Raw genomic sequence first — 13,870 nt, forward strand, 5'->3', positions numbered from 1 at the left:
TAAAGTGAAAAATTTTAAATCCAACGACCTTATTTCTGTGCATCATGTAGCTATTATATGATATAAAGGTCTCAGGGCGGTAAAAATTCATGTGCCGCAGGCGGCATTGTTGTTTTTGTAGAGAAGGTAATGATTTTCCGCGCATGCCTCTACATTTCGCCCACTAACCTGCACTTTGCGCGATTTTCTTTGTAAACAGCGATTTCCACACACACTTAACTTTTTTTTTCAAAGTATTTCACAAGATCTACGTACATTTTGAGAAAATACTCAAGTAAAATCTGGCAGCGGCCATGTTGGTTGTCGTAAGATTATTGGCAATATACCAGATCTTAAATTTCGCGCATGCGCGTGTTTAATAGACCTTCTCAAAATTGTTTTAATAATTGTTTCTTAATTTCTGATATTATCGACATAGGCATATGCTATATGGTGTGCGTTCAGAATGTGATATTTCTGTTATAACGCATTTCATTTTGTGCCACACATTACTACTTTCTTAATTCCCAGATATTGTTGCAGGTTTCTTAGAGCCCAGACGCACCGATAAGCTAGATAAAACGGGTTTATTTACACACGCGTAGTTAAAGAACGTAATACAAACACAAAACACCGATCAAAGAAAATCAACAGGCAAGGACTTCTCTTTGAAAAATACGTTTAAATTGATCGAATTTTCGTTTTATCAATCGCAGTCCCTTAAAAAATTTCAACTTGGCTAATTATAACCAGATTTAAGGGGACATATGCGACGTATAGGAAGTCAGATTTCACACTTCCGGAAGATTTTTATTATTAGCAGGATATATTCGGAAGCATACTATTAATAATAATATTAAAAGGCAAATATGGGATTTATTTCAATAACAGTCATTTTACCTTTTGGATCGTTAATGGCTTTTAGACACTAATTTTTGCAAATTGCAATGTGTCCAAAAATTAAGTTAGGTACAAATTTAAGTTACCGATGATCTGGTTGGCAAACAGATATTGGATCGTGGAATTTCGACTTTCAGATTAGGCCACAATTAGGCAGCCGAATGAGTTAACTTGTTTAAAAGTAATTAAACTCACAAAATTCCAAGTTAACAATTTTATTTTAATTTACGAAATTACATTTTTACTTTTAAATTAGATTATATTCAAATTCGAACCAATGAGGGTAAATTTAAAATCCGGGAAGGGTTTTTGTTTGTTCTTTTCATCGCGAAAAAAAAATTTAGCCGATTCTTTTTGATATCAAAAGAAATTTTATTAAAATTGCAATTTGCAAATCTCTAAACCTTTTTTAATAATTTTTCCAATCGCAACCTATAGCGACAACCAACTCAAAGAGTAGATGGTAAATGTGAACTGGGAATAGCATTTTAAATCGGTACCCAAAATTTTAATGACCCATGACAATGGGTAAATAACTTGAGCGACTCTGGGCGGATAATTGTATTATCTAATCGAAAACCTACCCCTGTCGCTTTGTGATCCGCCATACGTGATGAAAGGACGCACAAAATATCGAATCACAAAATAAGCATTACATAAAAACACTTCACCGTACGCCGCCACATAATATTTTCGTAATTCTAAGATCGGATTCCACACAGACCGACATCAACACCAATTCGTACGCGACTGACTGGTCTACTAGCAAAGCGCGTCTGACAACCATTCGAAAAGAGCGCTCCAAGTGACCGATTCTAGTGTTATTTTGTCTATTTTTAATATGAATAAGTAACTTTACACGAGGCTTTTTATTAATCGAAGATTAATATTTACAAAACAGCTTCCGAAACTTAGCGTTTTTCTCAAACAAATTTTGGACGATATTTAAGTAATCATTTAACAGATGTCTAATGGTTCAGTTCGTGCTCTATGGGTACATGCTACGTGGGTCATTTAATTTATATTCTAAACGCATGGAAATCGAATACAATTAGAATACTTACGGGCGGAAGTAACAGACGTTGATTCTAGTGTGCCGAAAGGAATCTTTTCAAGTAGCTTACCTAAAAGTTCTAAGATACTAGTCCACTACTCAATTTCACCAAATACCTTTATAAATAGGATCTCAATAATAATAAACAGAATACAGTTGATATAATCCTACTTTATTCAAGAAAGCGACAAGCCTTTTTCTCCCATTCAAAATTTTATAGAACAAGGTATTTTTAGATAAAAATAAGACGCTTTTTAAAATGCCAGGCCTCGGTCATACAAATTAACGCAAAAAACCAGCAGGTATATTTACAATCACTACTGCCACCTTTTGGTTAATTGTGTGAGGTACAAAAAATATAAAGTCGGCCACGTGAGTGCAAGCAGCAGGAATTTTATAGTGAAAAACGAAGAACATACGCCCTTAACATCAACTTAATGAATTTTCCTGCACCCTTTATTGTATATTTTTCTACTTCATATGTACTTCAAAATACTCATTATATGTCAATTTGCTTTAAAACGGACATTTTTAATTTTTATCATTAAATAAAAACGAAATCAAGAAATATTTTAAAAGTTGTTTTATGGGTTTAATAAGCGTGGTAAGTAACTTCAGAATTTAGTTCTTAATATTTGAAATCTGTGTCGATAACATTTTTTACTTGAAATTTACAGGTTCGTAGTTTTTTGGAAGCTGTACTAGAGGAAAATAGAAATACCTATTGTTAAGAAAATCTATCAATGCTATTTACTGTAGCATAAAAAATAAAAAATTAAACTTAGAAATTGTAGAAGTATAATATAGAAATTTTACAAAATCTGTGGAATTGTTTTGCTGCAATGCGATAAAAAAACTTTTGGTTTGTCCAAAGTCTGCAAAATAGTATGTATTCTGTAAACTTTGATGCGCTATTGTTTCCATTCACAATTCGATATAATTTTATGAAACAAATCAATTTTAATATGTATGTAATAACTAATTTAGGCACCACAAAACACCAACAGTCCTAATAATATATTCCATGGCGCACTTTGTGATCTGTGACAATGTCACATATGTCAATTTTGTCAACCTCATTTTTGTGTATTGGGTTTTGGCGGAATTATTTCAGATGTTCTCTGTATAGGTTTTTGGTTCGTCCCTAAAAGCTGATAATTTCTGTAGAACATATTTTCATAAAGTTTTTTAAAAACACGATTTGCCAATTCATCTCGAGATTTAGCGAATGCAGGCGTAGTGTGAAGTCGGACAAACCGCCGATGGCTGGTAAAAGAAGTGCCACTAGTGATCTAAATCACGAAAATTGGAACTATGACGAGGAGCCCGAAGAGAGAGGAGTATTTAAGAAAGCTTCCGACGACGCTCTGAAAGCCAGAGTAATCAGAACGGCCAAACGAAGGAATCCAATATCATCAGTTAGGGTCAGTACATCAATCATAGTCTAGTTTTTAATTCTATTTCCTCTTCCAAGTTCAATATGAAACTAGGATATTATTAACAAATTTGAATAAAGGTTTTTTGTTGTTAGGAAAACAATATTGAAGAAAAGAAAAATATATTTGCTAGCTTCACAGCATTTCAAAGTAGCCAGCCTTCGTCAGATTTCTCCTTCATTAATGATGTCTCAAAATCTAGCTCTATAAAAGTAAATGGGACAGAAAAGGCAACCAATATATTTTCAAGTAGTGGAAGTATTTTTGGAGCTGTTCCCTTGACAAATGCCACAATAAAGGGTACTAACAGCAATGAAGTCATCACTTCAGTTCCCGGGGAAGGATCAAAACATTCAGATACATACTTTTCTAAACTGAAAGGCCTGAACGAAAGTGTTTCTAAGTGGATTGTTCAAAAAGTAGAGGAGAACCCCTTGATTAGTCTGCAACCTATATTTAATGATTATAAAAAATATCTAGATGAATTAGAAAATGACGAACAAAAGAATGGTCAACAGGAAGTAGCTAACTCAAATTCTACACCATTGTTTAGCTACTCTAAAAATATGCCAGTTCCTGATAGCACCTCAGAGAAGACTGCAGAAAATAAAACAGTTACACAATTTAAGTTTGGCTTGCCTGAAGCAAGTGTATCAAATGTAGTCAATACAAAACCATTTTCTTTAGGTAAGTTTAAGAGGTTTTTGTGCAATTAGATTAACACTCAAATTAAGGAACCACTTCAGGCCCACACACGTCTTCATTTTCTTTTGGAAGCAGTTCCTCAGGAGTGTTTAGCAATAGTTTTGGTTCACAAAGTTCTGTTAAAACCACAGAACAAACTGCAGAAGACAATGACGATGATGAAGAGCCCCCAAAAGTGACATTTACAGCAGTTGTGGAAAAGGATCACTTTTACACCACTAGGTGCAAAGTTTTTGTCAAGAAAGGTGACAATTTTAGTGACATGGGAGTGGGCAGTTTGTACCTAAAACCCATTGAAAAGACTGAAAAAGTTCAGGTATTATATTATATATTTCTTTTACTCTTGCATATTTTCACATTGGTGTAACTTAAAATTGTTGTTTTTTGTAGTTAATTGTGAGAGCTGATACAAACTTGGGTCAGTTGTTATGCAATTTCATCCTTTCAAAAAGCTTGCCTATTAAGAGAATAGGAAAGAAAGATGTAATGTTAGTTACAATTCCTACACCAAACTCGCAGCCAACTCCTGTACCTATTCTGTTAAGGGTCAAGTCATCAGAGGACGCAGACAATCTTTTGGAAACATTGGAAAAACATAAAAACTAGATAAGAACCCCAATTTTTGCTGATTTTACTTTTTGTGCTCAATATAGTTTGTTTTTTAATTAAGCATTTTATTAAAATAAAAATACTTAATTCACATATCTCAATTATTAAAATAAGTCAATGGAGGCAGTACCCTGAACAATTTTATTACAAAACAAATGACAAATATGCAGAACATAAACCAATTCTCAACAAAAAGTGTTTAATATATTTGTATAAAATGGGATGCGTAAAAAGTTTCTAATAAATGGGACTTAATCTGTTACACAATATAATCTACTCTATTGCACTGAACATATTGAAAAATAATTCTAATATTAATTACATTCAAATTTCATATCTATAGACGTTTTTATCAAAACTCGCCAAAGAACACCTGCTGGAACTCATTTCAGCACAACCAACTTTATATTAGCAGTTTGTGCATTATTTTTTTTGCGGGTTCCATTTTGCTATGCCCCTATTAGTTTTTCTATATTTAATTAAAAAAAATTATTATAAATTTGATTCAACATTTACTGCTTATTCAACTCCAACTGTACTTTGGTTAGTTTTGGTGAGCATTGAATGTCAACCTCATTTAAATTTTCTAAATTCTATGTACATATAATAAAATTAGTGTTTGGACATATTAATTATTTTAACAATGTGCTTATCAATTAATGTAAGAATTTTGAAAATACACTTTTTTACAATTTTAGTACTTAAGCCATTGCATGGCATAGCCCACATTAACTAGCATCATAATTGTTTTTCTAGATTTTCATAATGCCCTTATTTACACTTACTATACTTTTAATCACATCTCTAAAATATACTACTTTCTTAGACGCTCCCAATGGGACCGATCACCAATTTATCAAGGTTTATTTGAGTCAGGCCCACTTCTATATGCTTCATATGCACTTCCACACAATTCTGAAAAACCTGCTTGTTGGACGGGCTTAATTTCCTTTTGATTTGCTCCATCGTGCCTTCTAATACTTGCAATTCATAAGCATTATGATCTGAGTCTGCAAGTGTTTTCACTTGTAACATCAGAGCTGTCAAGTCAGTGATTAAATCTAGCACATCTGCATTTTGACATGGACCTATGTAATTAAAACAATTTTTTATAACTGATTAAGGCTATATCAAACAAATTTACCTTTGTCAGCAGCAATGACCGAGTTGTGTTTATTAACAATATCCCTTGCTTCTTCCTGACATCTCTCTCTTAAATGAGAGGGCGCAAGCATGGCCGCCACACTTGGCTCTGGGGCGATTTCTTGACAGTAAATCTAAAAAAATATTACAATAATTATGGGTCTACACTTTTTTTTCTAATCTGATGCTAAAACAATCTGCAACAATTATTGTTCAAAATACCTTTACTTTCATTGTAAAGATAATTAATTGATGTATTTTCATGGCAAAACCTTTAACCTACAATGCAAGAATAAAATAGGGTGTTATAAAAAATCAAACAAATAATTTTAGATCAAGTACCACAAAAATGTTCCAGTACCTGCATATCATTAAGGTACACCTGCAAATCAAAGTTGAGTTTTTCCAAATCAAGAAGAATGCTTGCATAGCGGCTTTCAAACTCTTCGGGAATCTCCTCATCAAAGGAGTTCAACTTTTCAGCTTCCAGGTTCATATTTCTCAGTTGCCTGACTCTACCCTTTTTTACTTTAAGAATTTTTGTTACCAAAACCATTTTTTCTAATAGTTCTGCTGGAAACCCACCAATTTTGCCTTCGCTCATTGAGTTGTATAAAACAGGACTATTAATCATTGAACCTGGGAAAACAATATTAATATTCTATAAATTTCTAAAATTTTAACATACTTGATAGGAGTGGATCTTTTTTTAATTTTAGAGTCTGATTCTTAAGTGAAGGTGAAAAAGGTGACCAACCATTCCTTGGCCGGAATTTTTTTTGGAAACTGGCAATTGTAATTGTTTCTGGGGGTTCATTGGAGAGAACTTCATAATCAGGTACTGAGTGTGTTCCTAAACCCTGTCTCTCAAAAGTTATACGGTAGGTATTATTTGAAGTATCCACCGCATCTATACTGCCTGTATACAACCCATCTGAAGGTTTACGGAGCCTAGAAGTAAAAAAACAAATACTTCTTCAAACATCTTCAAAAATATACATATATATTACCTTGCTGTTACTTTACTGCCAATAACCAATTGCATTGGAATTTCAGGGGGCAGATCTTTAAAACTAGCAAGATCTGTTGCTTTGCGCTGTTGCAGAGCTCTAATCTTCTTACGTTTCTTTTCCAATTCCAAACGTTCTTCATTAAAGAAGGACTGAGAACACCTTCTTGGTTTGCCCATCATTCGACGAATTTTTGTCCATTCTGCCCTAGTTAAGTCTCTAGTTTTTAGCTCTGGAAATGATTCTTTCAAGCAAATTTGAAAATCATTTTCCCCAGAAAACAAGCACCTATCGATGTTACTATAAAACCACTCGTAACACACCCACTTGTGGGCCTTGGGCAGCTTCAGCAGATTCCTCAGACGTAAACCTATTTTTTGACCAATTTTTCTGTCAGGAGAATTGAGTCTGGGAGGAGTAATCACAGTATGTGCCTTTTTTGGACTAGTTTTAGGAGTTTCCGACTTAACTTTAGGTGTGTGTTTTCTTGGTGTGGACTTTTGTTTTTTGGCACTAGGCACTCTATGATGTGGTGTATTAACAATATCATCATCATAGAACAATCGATTCTTTTTTCTTATCCTAGCAGGCATTCCTCGCGCATTTAATACCTGAGTAGGCTGTGAGGGTGAAGGTTTTGGTGGAGGCTGAGTTCCTACTCTTTGTAATCCCAATGCAGCTGGCCCCAAAGTATTGGGGTCATCTATCATGTCTTCGTCTTCATCAACGACCTCTTCTTTCACTCTGACCTGATTTTCGTTGGTCATTTTTTCGATTTTGGGCATAGGCTACTTTGACCTGGATCCAAGTAAAATTGTAAGAGTAACCTAAAATATTAAGGCATTTAAACAGCATTGCCATTACAACACAATATTTCATGCCTAAATTTATCTAAAATAATGAGTTATGAAAAATTTCAACCCAAAATTTAAAACAAAAATTTGAATTTGGCATTTCACCATATTCAAATTTAAATACTGGCAGCAAATGAAAACAAACTCAAAAATATTCAAAATCTAGCCAGAGATCTTCTGAGAACAGTACATAAATGTAATACCAAAACACATTGCACAAACCGTTTCCAGTATAAGAAGCAAAATTTTCGCTATTTAGACGATTTTTAACTAACTTTAGTCAGAAATATTTGATTTTCGCCATGTTAACGTCGCTTCTGATGAATTGTGGGTAGTCAAGCGCACGCGCATCGCTAATTCGTCTAATTAAACTCCCAAGCTTCCAAAGTATATTCATTGGAATTTACAAAAAATAACAGAAGTTGCTTATTGTTAATCTGTTTGTAATTTTATTGTAGTTTTATATGCTTTTTACAAACGGATTTTATGGTGCATGATAATCCACTGAAAATTGAAAGTGGCGCCAGTGACCCTCACCCTGTCGCTTTTCGGTCCCTGATAAACATTGAACTTTTATTATCTTGCATTGAGCGATTCTGTTGCCCAACAACAAATGACAATATTCACAGGTCCTTTAAAATTATGTTGTGTTAATAGTTTTACAATATAAAAACATTTTTAACGACCATGTTGGCGCAACTGTTATGTCATAGATGATAGAAAGAAAACATAATTATGACCATCGGTATGGACCACAGAAAAATTGGCAATTATTTTGAATACACCATCCATAGATGTGTACAATACACATGTGACGTAACTATTTCCTTTTTGGTGGCAAATATTCGTTATGTGGCTTGAATACTTGAATACTTTTTCTTCCTTTTGTTTTTATTTTATTTTATATTTGTTTAGTAAGGGTTCTCTTGTAGTACTAAGTATAAGTATTTATAGTATAAATCTGTAAAATGTATGTATAATGTATTACGGAAAGGTGTATAGTAGATAGATTTACCGAGTACGGTTAATGTTGAGTAACTAACTTAGTCAGCTAGACTTCGCCCTTTGAGAATATAGCACTACATCCTGTACATCATGTACAAATATTTCTGATGTATCTTAATTCTCAATAAAGACTATTATTCTAATATTATTATTATTATTACAAATTCCATAGAATTTTCAATTAGTTAATCAAGTCATTGCATTCTTCTTCTTTCTGAGCTTAATATTGCTTTCGCATGTATAAAATTACTGGTTTCGTTTTTTTTTTAAATTAAGACGTTGTTTGACTTGAAAATATGATTTTCGCCATTTGCACTAGTTAATGGTAAAAAATACTTGGCTTAAAGGTCTACGTCTTATATAATACTTTAAATATTATCATTTGCCTGTACTTCAATTATTATCTAAAGTAAAGTATTAAAAATATAAATCGCTTTTGCGTGAAAATGTCCCGCACCTCTTATACCTAAAATAATCAGTTGCATACCTTCTCTACATTAGTCAGACATGTTCTTAAGCTTTAGTGAAAGTTATTACACTCTGCACGGGAGCCAAGAAATGCGTCTCCTTGGATATAGTCGACAATTTTTTTCCAATCATGAACGTTATTAGTTTTATTAATCTATTTTTATTGCATTCTATATATTTTTTTGAAATTTGCAATGGTAAGTACGGCTTTAAAATTAATACGATTCTAAAGTTTAATTTAATGCAGTACCGTTAAAGTCTTTTCCGGGTCATAAGTGTTTATAATAATAACAGTAAGCTGTCACCAAATACTCGTTAAACAGTAAGGTAATTCAGTAATATTTTGTGAACAAAACAATTTTCTCAGCATTATTTTCAAGTGCTTTGCGTACTTAGGCCTTCAAAGGTGTTTCACCTGTCGATCCAGAGGCGAACTAGGCAGTTGCAAGGATCCCTTCGTGCACAATGTGACTTTAGTAGAAAACAAACAAGAAATCGGGGTGGAAACAGTGCCCTGTGCATCAGGATGGTGTGGGAAAATCGTGGAAAGCGAAAATGCCTTGAAAGAAGGTGCGTGTTATCGATAATTAATATAATTTGCAGTTTGCACAAACCGTTTTTCGTTGTACATAAGTTAAGATTTGTTGAGAATGCTTAAAAACTATTACATCATTTCAGTCGTTTTCTTTTCAACAATATCTATCTACACACCACGACACCTACAAGATATTTGCTTTCAGAATATTACCTGGTAGCTGGATTTCTCAAATATAATTTGACACACTATACATATTCTTAAAAAAACATATTTTTTATATTAGAAAATATGTGTTTTTATGAATCTTAGATTTCGCGTTATCTATTTCTTTCAGTTTTTTAATTATATACTTTTTTTAAAAGGCTTTGCAATTTTCACATTTAGTATAAAGTATTTTTAAAAAATGTTATACTTTACTTGATACATATAGATTTTTTTAAAGTTTTTTATTAATATAACTCATCACGTAAATCAAATGTTTAAAAATAAACGCCGAATGGGTGATTTTCTATTTTATTTGATATAGTTAGCATATTCCTGGATTACTATGGATTCCATTAAAAAAAATTAAGTAATAGTGCCAATGGTAGGTATAATAAAATTTGATGCAACATCCTAATTACTAATTACACAAAAGATTTTCCTTTGCGCTGTTTTTCTGCTCTTTTAATAATAACGAAGATACGAAGACTTAAAGTGGATTTTTTTAAAACTGTGAAGCGCCCATGAAAACACGCTCGCAAAACCACAAAACTTGGCAACGCTAAACAACTAACTAAGCAAAACTCACCGTATAAATAAATAGTGCAAGTTTAGTGCAAATGTAATCATTTTCAGAGTATGGAGTTGCAACCCAAAGAATTTGCCTGCAGAGGGGTCCTTCAGATAGCGAAGATAGGTGCGCTTATACAAAATGGAACTACAAACGGGTATTGATGTGTTTTTGTAAAGGAGATTTGTGTAATGGCAGTTCTAAATTTTATCTAAACTTTTTTTTCCCTCCAGCTGTAGTATTTTTAGTGAAAGTGTTCTACTAAAAGTTTTGTGACCAAATACATTAAACTGCCTGTGGTTAAATGCTTTTTGACTGCAAAACCTATAGAATTAAAAAATAAACGTCATTTTGAAACACGATTTTAATTAATAACAACCCCGCACTTTAACATCTAAAATTTCTTTTTATTTTCTTAATTAGGGTATATTTTGACAAAATCCTGATCAAAATATTCCACATCCAAATAGATAAGGTGCTATGTTTTGTTTAAAATAACAAACCTTAACGGTTGAAAACGAGATTTGAAATGACTGGGTCTGAGCAGATTACCCTTTGCAACTTTTTAATGGTTGTTTTAAAAGTTCCTGTTTTGTGAGCATTGATGTAATGTTCTTGGGAGGGAGATGTTTGTTTTGATAAAATATAAAACCTATAAAAATGTGCTGTCCCGTCTTCTTGACCTCTAACTGTTAAATGTCTAAGTTACAATAGTCAATAGACCACAGTCAATAATAGTCACTTTTGAGGCAAACATAATGAGATACATTCACTTCCAACAATCAATAATACTTTACCACATTCCACAATCATCATGGATGCCCACATATCATCAATTCGGCAGTTTTCCACTTCCATTTTTCGACAGTATTGTGTCAAAAAATGCCCATTAACACCAACTAACAGTGCAAAGATCCTGTTTAGAAAAGAGTACAAAAGTTAGGGTGTTAAATTAAGGGACATGCGCGGAAGATCATTCCCTTCTTTACGATAATGTCGTAGCCGTCTGAGGCATATAAGTTTAACAGTTTATAGTTGATATGGTGAGTACTACGAGGATTATATAGGCATAGAATAACACTAACACCATCCTGTGTTAATTGGTTTGGCATCACACAAAAAGACATTTTTCCACGCAAGATTCCATTATGTTAGCGCATTATACTTTTCGAAATATATAGGCACAAGAATAGGATAAAATCAAATTATATTAACTTAAAATTATAATATTAATGTTAGTTATTTCTCGATAATTCGTTAAATAGACTTTCCATTGTCCAGATTTCGGGTTTGCTTTGCACATCTTTTTCTGGGTAAAGTTTGTTGGTCAAGAATGATAGGTCTATGTTTCCCAAATTACCAAAATTTATTTTATCGGTTTGTATGTTACCAAGCTGATTATCCAGTTCCTTGTAAGTTGATTTATCCACGGTTACCCTGGAAAATATTTTAGATTTAATGTTTATAATCTGCTTAAGCGATAAGGTCAAAACAAACTTTCTAAATTAAACTTACACGGGCTTGACATCAGGAAGATTTAAGGGGTCGTCTTGTAAATCCTCAATGTCTGGAATTTCGGGTATGTCATCGTCATCCCGTTTGGTTTCGCTTTGAAATCTTTCGCTAAAAGTTTAAGACTTTCCTGCCCTCTTAGTGGGTAAATACTTTTTTTTAATTGTAAACATTGCTTTAAAGAACCAAATCCGAACCATGTTCGATAATAATAATTATGTTACTTACAGTTCGATAATGTTTGCAGTGTTTCTGCTGGTCCTGAAATGCAAAAAATTAGGAATAGAAAACGGTCTTTCGGAAGTTTTTTTGTGTTTTTTTTTTATACGAACTTTGCCGATTTAACACCATCGTCTACCCAAACTCCCGTTGTTCTTGCCTGTATGGGTTTTTCGCGAGTTTCAGGGTTATTTTCAAAGTCGTTGACATTCAGAATTTCATCGTTATTATGCGATGGCGGAGTAATATTACTAGATCTTCTACCCAGCTTAGCAGCTGACTGTAACATTCCTAATGATTATTACTAATGGGCTTCTGTTATGTATTAAGTAAATAGTATTCCCATAAAAATACAAATTTTTATTTATTTATTTACTAGTAACTATGTTTGCAATTTTTTGCTTTTTTTAACTTTTCGTAAACTTATATTATTGTCATATATATATATATATATATATATATATATATATATATATATATATATATATATATATATATATATATATATATATATATATATATATATATATATATATATATATATATACGTGTTTTAAAATTATTTGTGAGTTTTGTTCACTGTGGACCAAATCCTAAGAATCATCCAATAAAATATATATATATATATATATATATATATATATATATATATATATATATATATATATATATATATATATATATATATATATATATATATATATATATATATATATATATATATATATATATATATATACCATGTAACTTATTTGATTAATTGGTTGGAGAAATTTGTTAGTCCTTAATAAAAAAAAATCAACCGGGAGAGCAATCAATGAAGAACGATGCTGGTTAAAATTTTATTCCTACCTTTATAGTAGATCCAGTTCTACGTGCAATCCAAATCGGTTTTGGTGACCTCAGGTTTCACAAATCATATATGGTACAAATCATATCATCATAAACATGTAATACATTGATTGCTAATGTTTAAAGAATCTAATGTAAACAAAAAAATTTCTAGAAATGTTCAAATTGTGCATTATTTTATTTATAATTTATACACAGCAGCGCTTTACTATTATATATACTATATACTATATAGTACTATATATGAAACGTTATGGCGAAAATAAGCAAATTATCGCAAGAATGGTTAAAATTTGAAACTTAAATTCGAAATTTGGTAACCTTTCGTAGATTAATTTCGAATATTTGTTCAATACCTATGTTTAACGAAAAGTTTGACCAAGTATCCAAATAAGCTCGACACTATATATCGACTTAAACCAATAGCCTTCAAACTAAGAGGACAATTAAATGAATAGAACTGAAATAGCACAACTAAATAAAGTTTAATGAACTGCATTTAAACAATCTGCAGAACAATTCGACCACACAACTAAAATATTATAACCTATTCACTCGTTCATTACCTTTTTCCCAGCTAGAAGGTCAATGTCTTCATCCCAATTCATTTTTTTTAATACGTGAGTACAAAATCTTTTGAATTCTGAGAATTCAATTCAATTGTTTTACTATTATTTCTTGACAGTCAATTTTATTTACTTGTTTTCGGTGATGGAGTTGCCATGGTAACTAGTTTGTTGCGCGTAGCCACAGTACCAACAGTCGTCACCTCGGAGGGAATTTCAAATGAATGGGGATATCATAAAAGATAAAA

At 32.2% G+C, this 13,870-nt stretch overlaps 5 protein-coding genes across 11 annotated transcripts in view; 2 read left to right on the forward strand and 3 right to left on the reverse strand.

Annotated features, from left to right (window-relative positions):
• Positions 1–1,658, reverse strand: part of LOC132704770 (tumor necrosis factor receptor superfamily member wengen) — a 40,088-nt gene extending 38,430 nt beyond the window's left edge. The window contains exon 1 of the mRNA XM_060675005.1: positions 1,464–1,658. Coding sequence (XP_060530988.1) covers positions 1,464–1,487 — 24 coding nt within the window. The 5' untranslated portion in view covers positions 1,488–1,658. The remainder of the gene's footprint in view (positions 1–1,463) is intronic.
• Positions 1,659–2,643: 985 nt separating this feature from the next.
• On the forward strand, positions 2,644–4,802 carry LOC132704769 (nuclear pore complex protein Nup50-like). The gene is made up of 4 exons (XM_060675004.1): positions 2,644–3,357; positions 3,465–4,056; positions 4,104–4,390; positions 4,465–4,802. The coding sequence occupies exons 1-4, from the start codon at positions 3,196–3,198 to the stop codon at positions 4,678–4,680; spliced, it is 1,257 nt and encodes a 418-aa protein (XP_060530987.1). The 5' UTR covers positions 2,644–3,195; the 3' UTR covers positions 4,681–4,802.
• An 8-nt stretch (positions 4,803–4,810) lies between these two features.
• Positions 4,811–8,365, reverse strand: LOC132704768 (protein lin-9 homolog). Of its 4 annotated transcripts, none has more exons than XM_060675002.1 (6): positions 8,228–8,365; positions 6,837–7,663; positions 6,515–6,777; positions 6,188–6,465; positions 5,828–5,960; positions 4,811–5,771 (listed from the first exon to the last, which is right to left on the reverse strand). In XM_060675002.1, the coding sequence occupies exons 2-6, from the start codon at positions 7,619–7,621 to the stop codon at positions 5,506–5,508; spliced, it is 1,725 nt and encodes a 574-aa protein (XP_060530985.1). In that variant the 5' UTR covers positions 7,622–7,663; positions 8,228–8,365; the 3' UTR covers positions 4,811–5,505. The 4 variants fall into 4 exon arrangements, with proteins under 4 accessions (XP_060530985.1, XP_060530983.1, XP_060530982.1 ...); XM_060675000.1 differs by lacking the exon at positions 8,228–8,365 and adding an exon at positions 7,913–8,015; XM_060674999.1 differs by lacking the exon at positions 8,228–8,365 and adding an exon at positions 7,894–8,000.
• An 808-nt stretch (positions 8,366–9,173) lies between these two features.
• Positions 9,174–10,816, forward strand: LOC132705023 (uncharacterized). The gene is made up of 3 exons (XM_060675429.1): positions 9,174–9,360; positions 9,560–9,733; positions 10,539–10,816. The coding sequence occupies exons 1-3, from the start codon at positions 9,294–9,296 to the stop codon at positions 10,736–10,738; spliced, it is 441 nt and encodes a 146-aa protein (XP_060531412.1). The 5' UTR covers positions 9,174–9,293; the 3' UTR covers positions 10,739–10,816.
• Positions 10,817–11,663: 847 nt separating this feature from the next.
• LOC132704951 (intraflagellar transport protein 43 homolog) lies at positions 11,664–13,797 on the reverse strand. Of its 4 annotated transcripts, none has more exons than XM_060675304.1 (6): positions 13,623–13,785; positions 13,057–13,185; positions 12,318–12,495; positions 12,214–12,246; positions 11,989–12,096; positions 11,664–11,910 (listed from the first exon to the last, which is right to left on the reverse strand). In XM_060675304.1, exons 3-6 carry the CDS (start codon positions 12,491–12,493, stop codon positions 11,709–11,711), a joined length of 519 nt encoding a protein of 172 aa, XP_060531287.1. In that variant the 5' UTR covers positions 12,494–12,495; positions 13,057–13,185; positions 13,623–13,785; the 3' UTR covers positions 11,664–11,708. The 4 variants fall into 4 exon arrangements, with proteins under 4 accessions (XP_060531287.1, XP_060531286.1, XP_060531284.1 ...); XM_060675303.1 differs by having other exon boundaries at positions 13,057–13,206; XM_060675301.1 differs by lacking the exon at positions 13,057–13,185 and having other exon boundaries at positions 12,318–12,484; positions 13,623–13,797.
• Positions 13,798–13,870: the final 73 nt, after the last annotated feature.

This window comes from Cylas formicarius, unplaced genomic scaffold (assembly GCF_029955315.1).
Source record: "Cylas formicarius isolate icCylForm1 unplaced genomic scaffold, icCylForm1.1 PGA_scaffold_7__23_contigs__length_41026272, whole genome shotgun sequence".
Lineage (NCBI taxonomy): Eukaryota > Metazoa > Arthropoda > Insecta > Coleoptera > Brentidae > Cylas > Cylas formicarius.